Source organism: Anomaloglossus baeobatrachus, chromosome 1 (assembly GCF_048569485.1).
Source record: "Anomaloglossus baeobatrachus isolate aAnoBae1 chromosome 1, aAnoBae1.hap1, whole genome shotgun sequence".
Taxonomy (NCBI): Eukaryota; Metazoa; Chordata; class Amphibia; order Anura; family Aromobatidae; genus Anomaloglossus; species Anomaloglossus baeobatrachus.
The window spans coordinates 584,077,959-584,094,786 of NC_134353.1; the positions used below are offsets into that span (position 1 = coordinate 584,077,959).

General features: G+C 44.9%; 1 protein-coding gene across 2 annotated transcripts in view; it reads left to right on the plus strand.

Moving 5' to 3' along the window:
* The window catches only part of TJP2 (tight junction protein 2), a 300,601-nt gene that overhangs the window by 168,292 nt on the left and 115,481 nt on the right, over positions 1-16,828 (plus strand). For both annotated transcript variants that reach the window (XM_075317823.1, XM_075317815.1), the window contains 4 exons: positions 4,781-4,886; positions 13,230-13,381; positions 14,783-14,852; positions 15,143-15,293. In XM_075317823.1, the coding sequence (XP_075173938.1) occupies positions 4,781-4,886; positions 13,230-13,381; positions 14,783-14,852; positions 15,143-15,293 (479 nt within the window). The remainder of the gene's footprint in view (positions 1-4,780; positions 4,887-13,229; positions 13,382-14,782; positions 14,853-15,142; positions 15,294-16,828) is intronic.

Sequence of the window (16,828 nt, forward strand, 5' to 3'; positions counted from 1 at the left end):
GCGGGCAGGTGGCGGCGGTCGGCACACATCAGCTGTTTTCAACAGCTGACATGTGTGCCTGCATGTTGCGAGTGGAATCGCTTCCACTCGCAACATTTAACCCCTTAAATCTCGCTGCCAACGTCTGGCAGCGAGATCTATATGCGCGCGGCCATGTTTTTTACTTACCGCCGCCCCCACCGGAAGTCACGTGAGTGATCACGTGACTTTCGGTGGTTGCCATCGTAGGGCAGGGTCATGTGATGACGCCTGCAGCTACGAAGTTTCACTTTCGTTTTTTCCTCGGCACGGAGCAGAGGGAAACAGGAAGTGATTGAATCTGCTGTTTACAGCTGTATAGCTGTGATCAGCAGATAGATAAGAGCGATCGGATTGCTGATTGCTATAGCCCCCTAGGGGGACTAGTAAAATAAAAAAAAAGTAAAAAAAAGTTTTAAATTTAAAAAAAAACAAAAAACCTAAAAGTTCAAATCACCCCCCTTTCACCCCATTGAAAATTTAAAGGGTTAAAAAATAAATAAATATACACATATTTGGTATCGCCGCGTTCAGAAATGCCCGATCTATCAAAATATAAAATCAATTAATCTGATTGGAATTTTTTGCCACTACGCCGTTTACCAAACGCCAAAATTACGTTTTTTGGTCGCCGCATGTTTTATGTAAAATGCAATAGCAGGCGATCAAAACGTAGTATCTGCGCAAAAATGATACCATTAGAAACGTCAGCTCGAGACGCAAAAAATAAGCCGTCACTGAGCCATAGATCCCAAAAAATGAGAACACTACGTCTTTCGGAAAATGGCGCAAAACGTGCGCCACTTTTATTGGACAAACGTGTGAATTTTTTTAACCCCTTAGATACAAGTAAACCTATACATGTTTGGTGTCTACAAACTCGCACCGACCTGAGGCATCACATAGATACATCAGTTTTACCATATAGTGAACACGGTGAATAAAACATCCCAAAAACTATTGTGCGATCACACTTTTTTTGCAGTTTTTCCACACTTGGAATTTTTTTGCTGTTTTCCAGTACACTGTATGGTAAAACCTATGGTTTCATTTAAAAGTACAACTTGTCCCGCAAAAAACAAGCCCTCATATGGCAAGATTTACGGAATAATAAAAAAGTTACGGCTCTCGGAAGAAAAGGAGCAAAAAACAAAAACGCAAAAACGGAACGTGCCCGGGGGCTGAAGGGGTTAGTGTCTAAACTGCTGGCAACAAAAAGTGAGTACACCTCTAAATGAAAATGGCCAAATTGTGCCCAATTAGCCGTTTTCCCTCACAGGTGTCATGCAACTTATTAGTATTACAAGGTCTCAGGTGTGAATTGTGAACAGATATGGTAAATTTGGTGTTATCACTCACACACTCTCAAATTGGTCACCGGAACTTGAACATGGCACCTCATTGCAAAGAATTCTGTGAGGATTGGAAAAAAAGAATAGTTACTCTACATAAAGATGGCCTAGGGCTAGGCTATAAGAGGATTGCCAACATCCTGAAACTGAGCTGCAGCACGGTGACCAAGATCATACAGCGGTTTAACAATACAGGTTCCACTCAGAACATGCCTTGCCATGGTCGACCAAAGACGTTGAATGTACGTGCTCAGCATTATATCCAGAGGTTATCTTTTTTTCAAAATAGACATATCGGTGTTGCTAGCATTGCTGCAGAGATTAAAGGGGTGGGAGTCAGCCTGTCAATCAATTTGGTCTGCATGGCTGTCATCCCAGAAGGAAGCTTCTTCTAAAGATGATGCACTTAAAGCCCACAAACTGTTTGCTGAAGATAAGCAGACAAAGGATATGGATTACTGGAACCATGTATTGTGGTCTGATGAGATCAAGATAAATTTATTTTGGTTAAAGGTCCAGTCACACTAAGCAACTTACCAGCGATCCCAACAACGATAGGGATCGCTGGTAAGTTGCTAGGAGGTTGCTGGTGAGCTGTCACACTGCGACGCTCCAGCGATCCCACCAGCAACCTGACCTGGCAGGGATCGCTGGAGCGTGGCTACACGAGTTGCTGGTGAGCTCACCAGCAACCAGTGACCAGCCCCCAGTCTCCTAGTTACAGCACACATCAGGTTAATTAACCCGATGTGTGCTGCAGCTAAATGTGCACAGAGCAGGGAGCAGCGCACAATGCTTAGCGCTGGCTCCTTGCTCTCCTAGTTACAGCACACATCGGGTTAATTACCTGATGTGTGCTGCAGCTACATGTGCACAGAGCAGGAGCCGGCACTGACAGTGAGAGCGGAGGAGGCTGGTATCAAAGGTAAATATCGGGTAACCAAGGACAGGGCTTCTTGGTTACCCGATGTTTACATTGGTTACCAGCCTCAGCAGAAGCTGGCTCCCTGCTCACTGCACATTAGTTGTTGCTGTCTCGCTGTCACACACAGCGATCTGTGCTTCACAGCAGGACAGCAACAACTAAAAAATGGCCCAGGACATTCAGCAACAACCAACGACCTCACAGCAGGGGCCAGGTTGTTGCTGGATGTCACACACAGCAACATCGCTAGCAACGTCACAAAAGTTGTTCGTTACCAGCGATGTTGCTAGCGATGTTGCTTAGTGTGACTGGGCCTTAAGATTGTCTCAAGCATGTGTGGCGATAACCAGGTGAGCAGTACAAAGACAAGTGTGTCTTACCTAAAGTCAAGCATGGTGGTGGGAGTGTCATGGTTTTGGGCTGCAGGAGTGCTGCTGGCTGTTAGAGCTACAGTTCATTGAGGGATCCATGAATGCCAACATGTACTGTGACATACTGAAGCAGAGCATGATCCCATCACTTAGCAAACTGGGCCGCAGGGTAGTATTTCAACTTGCTAAAGAAACTGAGAGTAGAAGTGCTGTACTGGCCAAGCATGTCTCCAGACCTGAACCCTATTGAGCATCTGTGGGGCATCCTAAAATGAAAGGTAGTGCAGCTCAGTGATGTTGTCGTGTAGAAGTGGGAGAGGATTCCTGAGGTAACCTGGGAAACTCTAGTGAAATTCATGCTATGTTAAAGCAGTGCTTGAAAATAATGGTGGCCACACAAAATATTGTCACTTTGGGCATAATTTGGCCATTTTCACTAAGGGGTGTACTCACTTTTGTTGCCAGCTGTTCAGACATTAATGGCTGTGTGTTAAGTTATTTAGAGGGCACCAAATTCACACTGTTATACAAGCTGTACACTGACTACTGTACATTGCATCAAAGTGTCATATCTCTAGTGTTGTTACATTAAAAGTTATAATAAACTATTTACAGAAATGTGGGTTATGGAATAGTTTATAAGTTAAGGTACCTGAGGGTTCCCTTTAATTAACAGGGTTCATGCCTTTCTGTGAGTTGCTCATTAGTAAACCCAGCTAAACATTTTCATTGGATGAGAAAGCTGATTTAGGCTATGTGCCCACAGTGTTTTTTTCAGCACCAAAAAAGCATGTCTTGGCAGGATAAAAGCTGCTCTTTTGTGCTTTTTTTATTTTGCTTTTTTCGTGCTGTTTTGTGCTTTATTTCTCGTGCTTCATTTTTCGTGCTTCTTATCTATTGAGATAGGGAAAAAAAGCAGAGATAATTAACATGTTGCTGATTTTTTTTTTTTTTTTTCAGCAACAAAGCAAGGAAAAAAGCAACATGGGCACAGCAAGTCAGAGTTTTTGTAGACTTTGCTGGGATGCGTTTTCCTTGCTTTTTATTGATTAAAAAAAAAAAAGCAAGGAAACAAAGCATGGAAAAAGCCCTGTGGGCACAAGGCCTTAGATAATTGTGACAGATGTTAAGAAGTTGATCTGCTATTAAGTTTTTGTATTGTTGAGCCCACAGATGAAGGCAGAGATTGATCAGTAATTGTCATCTTTACTTATAGCTTACTTTGGTTAAACACTTCAACCCTAAAGCCCACGTCACACTAAGCAACATCGCTGCTAAGGCACGACTTATGTGACGTAGCAGCGATGTTGTTAGCGATGTTACTGTGTGTGACATCCAGCAACAACCTGGCCCCTGCTGTAAGGTCGCTGGTTGTTGCTGAATGTCCTGGACCATTTTTTATTGTTGCTCTCCCGCTGAGAAGCACAGATCGCTGTGTGTGACAGCGAGAGAGCAACTATCTGAATATGCAGGCAGCAGGAGCCGGCTTCTCCGGACGCTGGTAACAAAGGTAAATATCGGGTAACCAAGAAGCCCTTACCTTGGTTACCCGATATTTACCTTCGTTACCAGCGTCCGCCGCTCTCAGCTGTCAGTGCTGGCTCCCTGCACACAGCCAGACTACATATCGGGTAATTAACCAGCAACCCGTGTAGCAACGCTCCAGCGATCCCTGCCAGGTCAGGTTGCTGGTGGGATCGCTGGAGCGTCACTTAGTGTGACATCTCACCAGCGACCTCCTAGCAACTTACCAGCGATCCCTTTCAGGTTGTATCGTTGTTGGGATCGCTGGTAAGTTGTTTAGTGTGACTGGGCCTTTAATGCATGAAAAATATCTATCTAAAGTTGGCCATTCTGAGCCCTTTTCTCTCTAGTGCAAGTTGTCATTTCATAAAAATACAACCTAGTGATAGATTACATGTAAATAAAAAAAAAAAAAAACAACCCATGAACCAGTTTAGATGTGCCATAGTCAATTGCTGGAGGCTATGGTTTTTTTTCTCCTTTGAGTTTGCATTATAGGCCAAATTCCCCATTTTAATAAGTTCCTAATGTGTGTGTCCATTAATGATAATAAAAATAATAATATAATTAATTTGTGTTTTGTTAACCAGATATATCGGAAATCGAATCTAACCGTTCCAGCTCTCCTCAAGATGATAGGAGATTACAGCATTCAGACTCTCACTCCTCCACTGAGAAACTGAAAGAAAAGCCAATGTGAGACAAAGCTGTAATGTTTTACATAGAGAATTGAGTATTGATGGAAAGATAGTTTCTGCAGACAAAAGCTTAGATAGACAATTCTAAAGAAACTAGATGAAGACATCCACACTGACATAATTGTGTGATTGTTAAAGGGAATGTGTAAATTAGTGAATGTGTAATTAGTAAATTACATATTATTTAACTCCCTTTCTGACGCTTTGTTTTTTCCTCCCCCTCTTCCAAGAGCCATAACTTTTTTCTTTTTTCTTTTTTTTTTTGGTCGACATAGCCGTCCGGGAGCTTGTTTTTGAATAGTACTATTTATTTGTACTGAAAAACAGGAGTAAAATTCCAAGTGCTATGAAACAGCGGTAGAAACGCAATTCTGCACTTTTGTGTGGTTTTTCAATTTTATTTACATAATGGAAAAAAAAAAATCACTTGTGTAACTATTTTTTGAGGTTCAGGACATTTTTATTTTGCAGTCTGTGGAGCTATGTAAGGGCTTGTGTTTTGTGAGCTCATATTTTTATTGATTCAATTTTGAAGTAGATATGTTTATTTCTTCTTCTTTCTTCTTTCTTCTTCTTTCTTCTTTCTTCTTTCTTCTTTCTTCTTTCTTCTTTCTTCTTTCTTCTTTCTTCTTTCTTCTTTCTTCTTCTTTCTTCTTTCTTCTTCTTCTTCTTCTTTCTTCTTTCTTCTTCTTTCTTCTTTCTTCTTTCTTCTTTCTTCTTTCTTCTTTCTTCTTTCTTCTTTCTTCTTTCTTCTTTCTTCTTTCTTCTTTCTTCTTTCTTCTTTCTTCTTTCTTCTTTCTTCTTTCTTCTTTCTTCTTTCTTCTTCTTCTTTCTTCTTCTTTCTTCGTCGCTCCATTGGGAGACCCAGACGATTGGGTGTATAGCTACTGCCTCCGGAGGCCACACAAAGCATTACACTAAAAGTGTAAGGCCCCTCCCCTTCTGGCTATACACCCCCAGTGGGATCACTGGCTCACCAGTTTTCTGCTTTGTGCGAAGGAGGTCAGACATCCACGCATAGCTCCACTGTTTTTAGTCAGCAGCAGCTGCTGACTATGTCGGTTGGAAGAAAAGTGGGCCCATATGGGGCCCCCAGCATGCTCCCTTCTCACCCCACTTGTGGTTTGTAAGGTTGAGGTACCCATTGCGGGTACGGAGGCTGGAGCCCACATGCTGCTTTCCTTCCCCATCCCCCTGAGGGCTCTGGTGAAGTGGGATCTTACAGGTCTCCAGGCACTGAGACCGGGCTCCATCCACAGACCCAGAGAACCTGCTGGATATGGAGCGGAGTATCGTCAGGGACAGGCCCTGCTACATTAAGGTACTCTGTGTCCCCGGGCAAGCGCGCACACACACACCAGCATTGCTGGGAGTGTTAGTGCGCCGGGGGTAACAGCGCGTTAGTGCGCCGGGGGTAACAGCGCGGTGCGCTCGTGCTATTATTCACTGCAGCTTAGCTGAGTGAATTTATGTATTGGGAACTGCCGCGCCGGCCGCTGCTGGGTGTTTTTTACATTGTGGCGCGGCTGGGACTTGTTGCGCCGGGGACTTCCGCGCGGGCCGTGCACATGGACGGCCGCGCTTATTACTTGAGTCCCCGGCTTTGCGGCCTAGTTTTCGTTTCGTTCCCGCCTCCAGCCCTGCCAGTCAGGGGAGAGGCGGGACGCTGTACAGACAGTCAGCACAGAGGGCTGGAGTCTGCTTTGCATTCTCCAGACCCCCTTCACTGCACACAGTGGGACGCCAGTTTCCCGCTCTTGTCTGGGGCACGCCCACGGCCCGCCCCTCATCACACGAGCTGGAGAAGGACGCCGGCAGCCATTCCTGCACGCAGTCCGAGCTGGGGAACGGAGACATGCTCTGGGCAACCAACACAGGGCTCTGGCGACCACATACCCGCGTTATAGGCGGGCGGTAAGCAGCACCTGAAGTGCTGACCCCACAAAATATCGCAGTGTCCATTTGTATTTGATGCTTGTATATACACTGCACTGTAGGTCGCTATCTTTGGCTATATTCTCCTAGATGGCGAGATAACAGCAGCAGAAAAGCAAGGGTGCTAAGGCACAGGCTTTCTAGGCTGCTTGTATTGCATGTGCTGGAGTGTTTATTTGTACTTATGCTTGTATGTTATACATTGCACTGTACTGTCGCTACTCTTGGCTATATGCCCTCCTAGATGGCGAGATAACAGCAGCAAAAAACCAAGGGTGCTAAGGCACAGGCTTTCTAGGCTGCTTGTATTGCATGTGCTGAAGTGTTTATTTGTACTTATGCTTGTATGTTATACATTGCACTGTACTGTCGCTACTCTTGGCTATATGCCCTCCTAGATGGCGAGATAACAGCAGCAAAAAAGCAAGGGTGCTAAGGCACAGGCTTTCTATGCTGCTTGTATTGCATGGGCTGAAGTGTTTATTTGTATATATGCTTGTATGCTATACATTGCACTGTACAGTCGATACTCTGGGCTATATTCTCCTAAATGGCTGGACAACAGCAGCAAAAAAGCAAGGGTGCCAAGGCACAGGCTTTCTATGCTGCTTGTATTGCATGTGCTGAAGTGTTTATGCTTGTATGCTATACATTGCATAGATGACTAGAATACAGCAGCAAAAAAGCAACACAGGCCTTCTATGCTGCTTTTCCTGCATGTGATACTGTTCCACCGGCAGGTTCCACTGACCCCCATTGTGTGCAATGCTCCCCTGTAGCACTTGGTCAGCCGGGGTCTCTACTAGAGGTGGCCAAAGGAACCACCTGTGAACCCTGTCCTGGGACAGGGACGGAGATTGTCATGGGATGGAGACTTTGCAGTCCAGACAGGCCATGGGCAATCTTGATTAATTCTCCCTGGCCACCCTCATTTGGAACGCACTCAGTGCTCCGGGGGGATCCCAGGCATTCCAGCGTGAAGGCTCTGACACGGACGGCAGTCCCAGACAGCCTAAGCTAGCTCGCTGGGGGCGGCGCTCGGCTTCATCACTGGTCAAGGTCCCAGCAGGAGGACTCTCTGTATGATGAGGCAGACGTAGCTGATCAGGGCTTGGTCCTGACACCGCTCTCAATCCGGATACACCGGATGGTGACGCCATAGTGACGGATCTTATAGCGTCCATCAATGGAATGTTGCATATTTCTCCCTCAGCTCCCCCAGTGGAGGAGTCAGCTTCACAGCAGGAGAAATCCTTTTTCAGTACTCATGCATAGATTGAGTACTTTTTCTGGCCACGCTGACTTCAGAGACGCAGTTCAGAAACACCACGCCTCCAGATAAACGTTTTCTCCAAACGTATTAAGGATGCATGTTATCCCTTTACCCTGACGTGGTAAAGCACTGGACCCAGGGTCCAAAGGTGGATCCCCCAATCTCCAGGCTTGCGGCTAGATCCATAGTTACAGTGGAGATGGGAATTCACTTAAAGATGCCATTGACAGACAGATAAACCTCTGGTTGAAATCTGTCTGTGTAGCTATCAGCGTGTCGGTTGCTCCGGCATTCGCAGCCGTATGGGCACTCTAACCTATTTCAGCTGGTCTTGCGCAGCTGCTCTTGAGCACATGTACATCTGTGCCGCAGGCGGTGTCCTTAACCTCGCAATGTCTGCATTGCGACTTACCCTAGTAATGCTGTCCTGGGGGGACAGTCGAGGTTGGTCCTTCCCAGGCTCGGGCAAGTCCCAATGGTCCTCGTCTAAAAGGGCTCAAAAGGCTCAGAGGGGCTCAGATTCCGGCCGGGCTCATTCACGCCCAAGGAAGGCAGCAGGAGGAACCGCTACCAAGGCGATCTCCTCCTGTATTTCAGCTCTCTCTCTCTCCGCATCCGCGGTTGGGGGCAGAATCTCCCGTTTCTGGGTACATTTAGCTGCCACAGGTCACAGACCGGTGGGTGAGAGACATTATGTCTCACGTGTACAGGATAGCCACCGAGCCGATGCTCTTCTGCAGGCAGAAGGAGTGGTAATCCCTGTTCCTCTTCAGGAACAAGACACGGTTTTTTCCTCCAATCTTATTGGGGTGCCAAAAAAGGGTGACTCTTTCCGTTCCGTTCTGGACCTAAAACTGCTCACCAAGCACGTGAAGGCCAGGCGGTTCCGGATGTAACCCTCCGCTCCGTCATTGCCTCAATGTCTCAAGGAGATTTCCTAGCATCAATAGACATCAGGATGCTTATCTCCACGTGCCGATTGCTCCAGAGCACCAGCGTTTGCTACGTTTCGTTATTGAAGACGAGCATCTTCAGTGCGTACCACTGCCCTTCGGTCTGGCGACAGCCCTACGGGTTTTCACCAAGTTCAGGGCAGCAGTGGGAGCAGTCCCGCACTCTCAGGGTCACTCTGTGATCCTTACTGGACGATCCACTAGTCAAGGCACCCTCTCAAGAGGCATGCCGACACAGCCTGAACGTGGCGCTGGAGACTCTCCAGAGTTTCGGGTGGATCATCAACTTTTCAACGTTCCTGCAGGGGGGTTGTCACATTGTCCCTCCGTACAAGAGGCCGTCAGACCCATGGGATCTGCACAGGGTATTAATTGCTCTCTAGGAGCCGCCCTTCGAGCCTCTGAGGGATGTTTTTCACTTTCGCGACTTTCACAGAAAGTGGTCTTTCTGGTAGCGGTCACGTCTTTTCGGAGAGTGTCCGAACTAGCAGCGCGGTCATCCAAAGCTCCCTTCCTGGTGTTCACCAAGATAAGGTAGAGCTGCGTCCGATCGCAGAGTTTCTCCCTAAGGTGGTATTCCCTTTTTATCACAATCAGGATATCTCCTTACCTTCCTTTTATCCATTTCATCGATATGTAATGGCTTTGCATTGTTGGATCTGGTGTAGAGCACCCAGAATCTACATTCCCGCACGGCGCTCCTGCGCCGCTCGGATGCACTCTTTGTCCTTGTCACTGGTCAGCGCAAGGGATCGCAGGCTGCAACATCCACCCTTGCTCAATGGATCAAGGAACCAATCCTTGAAGCCTACCGTTCTACTGGGCTTCCGGTTTCATCAGGGCTGAAGGCCCATTCTACCAGAGCCGTGGATGCGTCCTGGGCATCACGGCACCAGGCTACGGCTCAACAGGTGTGCCAGGCAGCTACCTGGTCGAGTCTGCACACTTTCACCAAACATTATCAGGTGCATACCTATGCTTCGGCGGACGCCAGCCTAGGTAGAAGAGTCCTGCAGGCGGCAGTTGCCTCCCCGTAGGGGAAGGCTGTCTTGCAGCTCTAACATGAGGTATTTCTTTACCCACCCAGGGACAGCTTTTGGACGTCCCAATCGTCTGGGTCTCCCAATGGAGCGACGAAGAAGGGAATTTTGTTACTTACCGTAAATTCCTTTTCTTCTAGCTCCTATTGGGAGACCCAGCACCCGCCCTGTTGTCCTTCGGGATTTTTGGTTGTTTTCGGGTACACATGTTGTTCATGTTAAATGGTTTTCAGTTCTCCGATGTTACTTCGGAGTGAATTTGTTTAAACCAGTTATTGGCTTTCCTCCTTCTTGCTTTTGCACTAAAACTGGTGAGCCAGTGATCCCACTGGGGGTGTATAGCCAGAAGGGGAGGGGCCTTACACTTTTAGTGTAATGCTTTGTGTGGCCTCCGGAGGCAGTAGCTATACACCCAATCGTCTGGGTCTCCCAATAGGAGCTAGAAGAAAAGGAATTTACGGTAAGTAACAAAATTCCCTTCTTCTTCTTTCTTCTTTCTTCTTTCTTCTTTCTTCTTTCTTCTTTCTTCTTTCTTCTTTCTTCTTTCTTCTTTCTTCTTTCTTCTTTCTTCTTTCTTTCTTCTTTCTTCTTTCTTCTTTCTTCTTTCTTCTTTCTTCTTTCTTCTTTCTTCTTTCTTCTTTCTTCTTTCTTCTTTCTTCTTTCTTCTTTCTTTTTTTTTTTTTTTTTTTCTTTCAGATTTTTACATATTATAACATGTAATATAATTTTTTTATTTTTTACTGTATTTTGTTGTCACTTTAGGAGATAATTACTTGCACTACATACTGCAATGTCACAGTATTGAAGTACAGTGGTACCTCGCTTAGCGAGTAACCCACTTAACAAGAATTTTGCTTAACAAGCAAAGCTTTCTGTAAATTTGTAACCCGGTTTACGAGAAAGCTTTGCTGTACGAGCAAAATTCTCACCGCACACACTTCCGGTTCCGTACATCCACCACGCTCTGACCCGCCCGCACTTGCAGTCCACACAAACACACACATGTACGCACAAACACACACGCACGCACACACATACAGTATTATGCTCACCTTACCTTCCATTCCACCGCCAGTCTCATGGTTCTTGTAGTTCCCGGCTACATCCTCGCAGCGAACTAAAAGTATAATACAGCCACTGGTATGGTATATAAGATGAAAGACCAAAATACAGCAAATAATACCTAAAAATTAACTTTTATTAGTTCCTCTAAAATAGGGAAGGGATCACCTTGCCTCTAATTAAAATATAGTCAGCTTCAGAACTTAACGTGCTGAAAAGTCCTCCAGTATCAACAAGGGGACTAACGCACCCTGCCGCATGACATTACACCAAATGGTGGTGCTGGCAGGTGTCACAATTAACCGAGATGGCACAAGCTGGTTCACTCAAAAAGACACTGCTCACTCATTCCAGTGTCTCCACTGCAGCAGTGTTTATAATAACATACAGCACCACCCTCAGATTGGACACCTGTTTAGGTGTCTTGGTTATCTACCCCCCTCTTTACCAATCAAAACCAAGCTGGTACTGCAAAACCCGGAATACAATCAACAATGTCCAGGGATTATAGTAATAAATATGTTACCCTAGCATTGTCTGATTAACAAAATAGAACAATCTCACCCTTGCTGGTGTATCTTGTTTCCAAGAGGTCAGTTTGTCCTCATTATCGGCGTTTCCACAGACCCTCACAATCTGGGTCCGGGACCCCCTTAGAATGGACTCACTGTCCTCTCCCAGATTCTCCTTCTCCCGACGCGTTTCCTAAATGTAGGTTTCTAATGAAAAACCTCTAATGGGTTAATCAGACGGTGACAGCGCGAGTCTTATCAGCTGATAAGACTCGCGCTGTCACCGTCTGATTAACCCATTAGAGGTTTTTCATTAGAAACCTACATCTCCTCATCTAATGCTCCCCTGATGAATACAATTTAGGAAACGCGGCGGTGAAACGGAAGGTAAGGTGAGCATATAATATGTGTACCTTCCGTTTCATCGCCGGCCTCCTGGGTCCTGTAGTTCGCCGCTCCGCTCCACTCTAGGCTGTGCATCGGCATCCATAGCGACGAAGCAGGAACTTCCTGTCACTGCTACTCAAAGGCAGCGCGCTGACCAATCAGAGGCAAGCGGCTCTGCCTTTGACGTCAGTGCGCTGGGAGTGGAAGTTCCTCCCTCGTCGTTATGGTAACCCGATACACAGCCCGTACCGGTGAACAGCAAATCCCAGGAGACCGGCGATGGAACGGAAGGTAAGGTGAGCATATAATTTGTGCGTGTGCTTGTGTGTTTTGTGTGTGTTTTGTGTGTGTTTGTACGTCTTTGTACGTCTTTGTACGTCTTTGTGCATGTGTGGAATGACAGAATAGGGGACCAGGATGGGACATTTAACAAGTTGTGGTAGGAATTGTCTGCATTGCAATGATTTCCTATGGGAAATCTTGCTTTGCTGAACGAGTAACTTGGTTAACAAGCACACTCCCAGAACAGATTGTTCTCGTTAAGCAAGGTTCCACTGTATATAGTAAAAATCACAGGTTGGCCTTCATTAGGGCATCGTCATGAACTTTTAACTTTAAAAGTCGAAGGCTCCCAAGGAATAAGCGTGTTACTTTAACTTCTTCACAACTTTTGAAACCTGAAGTGACAAAAGACAGACATATGCCCAGCAAGTTGTTTTGACATTGCTGTCTAGGTTTTGTTCTTTGTAGCCTATATTTAATCTTATCTTTTTTTTCGTCGATTTCCAAGTGTACTCTGTCTGAAAAAGACAACGTGTGCACATACACTTCGAGGCCGATGATGGCAAAATCCTAATCTATGGGCAAATATTCAACCTCTGTTCCTGAGCCTGTATCAAACACAGTGGCCTGACCTATGACGTAATAGTATGGTTTTTGTAGGGCGGGTGAAGTCCATTTTGGGATATTTAGTTTTGCTGGACTTTTTATGGACTTTTATGGACAAGGTGATACCAAATCTTTTATTTCCAGTTTTTTTTTACTGCATAAAGGCTTAGTTTAAGGATTTTACGATTAAAATTGGTTATTACAAATTTCGGTTCTTGTCTTTTCTTTTTGCATAAATCAACATAATATAATTAACCTAATTGATTTATTTTTTTATTTGATTCCATTTAGCACAAAAGAAGAGCCGCCCAACAGACTTGCTAAAATGGGTGCCATGCCCACCCCTTTTAAGGCGTTGAATACATCTGACACATCAGGTTCGGTTTCTGTAAGCCCAGTCCCAGAGCCCATCACAGAATTTGTATATTCAGAAGAATTTACAGGTTAGCTCAATTTAATCTGTTGCATTATCTTACCTTCTATTAAAAAGTAAATTTTTCTGTTTATCTTTTCTAGTTCATGTATTAGGTGCGCAGATATTATTACTTTGCTCTATAACAATTTTTTGACAACTCATTTGATCACATGATTTATTTTCTGTGTTTAAAGGGGTAGTCCGAAACAAAAATCCTAAATGACTAAATATTTATTATAATAATTTAATCACTTTTCAAATACACTTTAGTTAAAATTTCCTTTTTAGTTAAAATTTCCTTTTTGTTACGTTACTACTCTATCTAGCTGCATTTATTTATTTTTTTTGCTAACTTCCTCTTTGATGACACCTTTTTCCTGAATTCCCAGTGCATGCTGGATGCTCAATTCAATGTTTGCTCAGTAGGAGCGCCTGCACACTTTGTGATGTGATAGTACTTTCAATGCCCAGTGACAAATGCACTCCCTCTCCGCTTCTGATGAGGAGTTACAAGCCAGCAAGAGAGCGCACTGTCAGTGCGCATTGTAAGGAGAGAACTCTGCAAGCAGAGACCAGCCTTGCATCTGATAGTGACGTCTTTTATGGGTGGCTGGGCTGCTTGCTGCTCCATCATGTTCTTTCCTTACAATGCATACAGTGCACTTTCTTGCCGACTCATCACTCCTTATTAGACTCAGAGAGGGAACTGATATTGTGCATTGAAAGAACTACCAAACATCAAATTGACAAATGACGCCTGCTCAGTAGAGCAGGATCTAGCCCTGCCCCTGATATGGACCTCACTGATGACACTTCATTTCAGGGTGGGCACAGAGGCTGCGGCAGTGACCCCTCATGACGTTGCGTTTCACTATCCCAGCATTAACTGGTGATTCCCTAGAAGCGTCATCAAACAGGAAGGTAATAAAAATAAAATAAAAACCGTTAAAGTAGTGAGGGAATAAGTAATTTTTAACTTTAGTTGTGTAGGAAAGAGATTAGATTATAATCATATACTAATAAAATGAGTATAATTTTCAGACCACCCTTTATATAATGTATTAAAAGGCTCTTCACTTATAAGCTGCAGCCACCACCAGTAATCCCTTATGTACAGCATTCTAGAAACCTGTATATAAGTGCTCAGGCCGCTCTGTATAATGTAAAAAGAGCTTGGCCAGAGAAACGTAGGAGCACAATGGAGGACTTGTAAGAAGATAGGAGGCGCTGCACCGAGACCAGCAATGCCCAGCGGACCTGGGCTCTTATTTACAGTATTCCAGAATGCTGTATATAGGAGCTCACTGGTGGTGCCCGCAGCTTATAAGGGACAAATCTGTTAATAGGTTCCCTTTTAGAGCCTTTTTAGAGGTTTTTGTCTGGACACTTGCTGATCATTCATACTTGTAAATATTTATAATCTTTACAGAAGACAAACCAGTAATAGTAGTGCCCAAGATTTTTTTGCAACCAAGTTCTGAAGATCTTGAGACCTATGGGTAAGTAAAAAAAAAAATCTGAAAGATGAGTAGAAATAGAAATAGAGTAAAACCTGTTAGTATGATGGGCCCTCCTCTATACAGTCCTCATATCATTACACTGTAAAAGACCATATTGTTTAACTTAAATCATACTTGATTTGATTCTTAATTTTATATATATAAGGAAAGTATAATATATAATATATATTTAGGACTTGTAGAAGGCGGGAATGAAGTGTTCCTGTAGAAGGAGAAACTACTATTTCCCGTTTGGCCTAACCATACGCAACGTATTTTCTTTTTCACAGACCCAATACAAAAATGATCAGGTTTAATAAAGGCGATAGTGTTGGCATGCGTCTTGCTGGTGGCAATGACGTTGGTATATTTATTGCTGGCGTGCAGGAGGGAACGGCTGCTGAGCAGGAAGGTCTTAAAGAGGGTGATCAACTGCTTAAGGTATGTACAGACAATGGGCTTATGTGTTCTTGTGTGGGAAACCGGATAGTTAACATAGACCAGATCTTTCACATCAGACACCACAGGGAAGACATGACCATATTATTATGTATTGCATTGAGGAAATTTTGAAAAGTGGGGACTTTTACATTTCTCGAAGGTGTTATGCAAGTTCAGAGGGGCACCAACAGAGGTGACCTCTAAAGCATGAGGATAAGGATGGGCAAACACCCCCCCCCCCCCGGATGTTCGGTGTTCGGGAGACTCGCCTGAACGTTTTGTAAAGTTCGGGTTCTGATATAACGCGAACTTGCGTCCGAACCCCGAACTTGGACTTTACAGTTATGTGATGGGGCGGGGGGCTGTAAAATAAAGTATATAGTTAATAATAAACATTGTCATTATACTTAAAGGTCCTGCAACGCATCCTGCACTCTGTCTCCCACTGCTTCTCCTTCCACGTACGATCATCGCTGTGCTGCCCAGTAACTAAAGGACCTTCCGTCATGTCATAGCTTGTGACCAGTCACATGTGAATTTTGTATTATCTCATTGCCTACAGACTGGTCACATGGCTATGATGTCATGCTAGGTCCTGTCAGTGCATTTCGCCGGTACGCGGTGCTCGCCCAAGCATCTCTATACTCGGCGAGTTCCGTGTACATGCGAGATGCTCGGCTCCCCGTCCCTGCATGTCGGCGCTCTTTAGAATTTCAGCCCACATGAAGGGATTGGCTGCCACAGCAGGTGAATCGCAGCACTGGGAATCAGGTGATCGGAGACCAGTGTTGCTATAGTAACCCACCCGTCAGGTTACTATGGCAGCGATGACGTCACCACTTACCAACTCGCAGCTTCTGCTCACTCATTGAGTGATTACACAGCACGGGGGAGCAGAAGCGTTCTTCCTTCCCTGTGCTGTCTGATATAGCAGAGCTGCATGGGTTAAAGACAGAAAACCAGGATCGTGGAGGGGTGCGAGGGAGTAATAAACATGGTGTTCCTTAGTGTGTCTGTGTATTTATTTCTAATAAAGTATTTTTTCTCTGTGTGGTGTCTTTTTTTTTTTTTTTTTTTTTTTTTTTCTTTAACCCTTTATTGGAGATTCTTAATGGCCAGGTCAAACTTGCCTGACATTAAGAATCTCTGGCTTAATACTAGTTGGTAAAACAAAGCCTGGTATTTACCCCTTATTACCCAGCGTGCTGCTGGAAGAGTTGGACACAGCGCCAGAAGATGGCGCTTCTATGTACACGCCATTTTCTGGAGAGGCTGCGGACTGCAATTCGCAGCGGGGGGGCCCAGAAAGCTTGGGCCAACATGCGCTGCGGATTCCAATCCCCAGCTGCCTAGTTGTACCTGGCTGGACACACAAATGGGGCAAAGCCCATGTTGTTTTATTTTATTTTTATTTTTTTAAATTCATGAAATCATTAAAAAAAGGGCTTCCCTATATTTTTGGTTCCCAGCCGGGTACAAATAGGCAGCTGGGGGTTGGGGGCAGCCCGTGCCTGCCTGCTGTACCTGACAAGCAT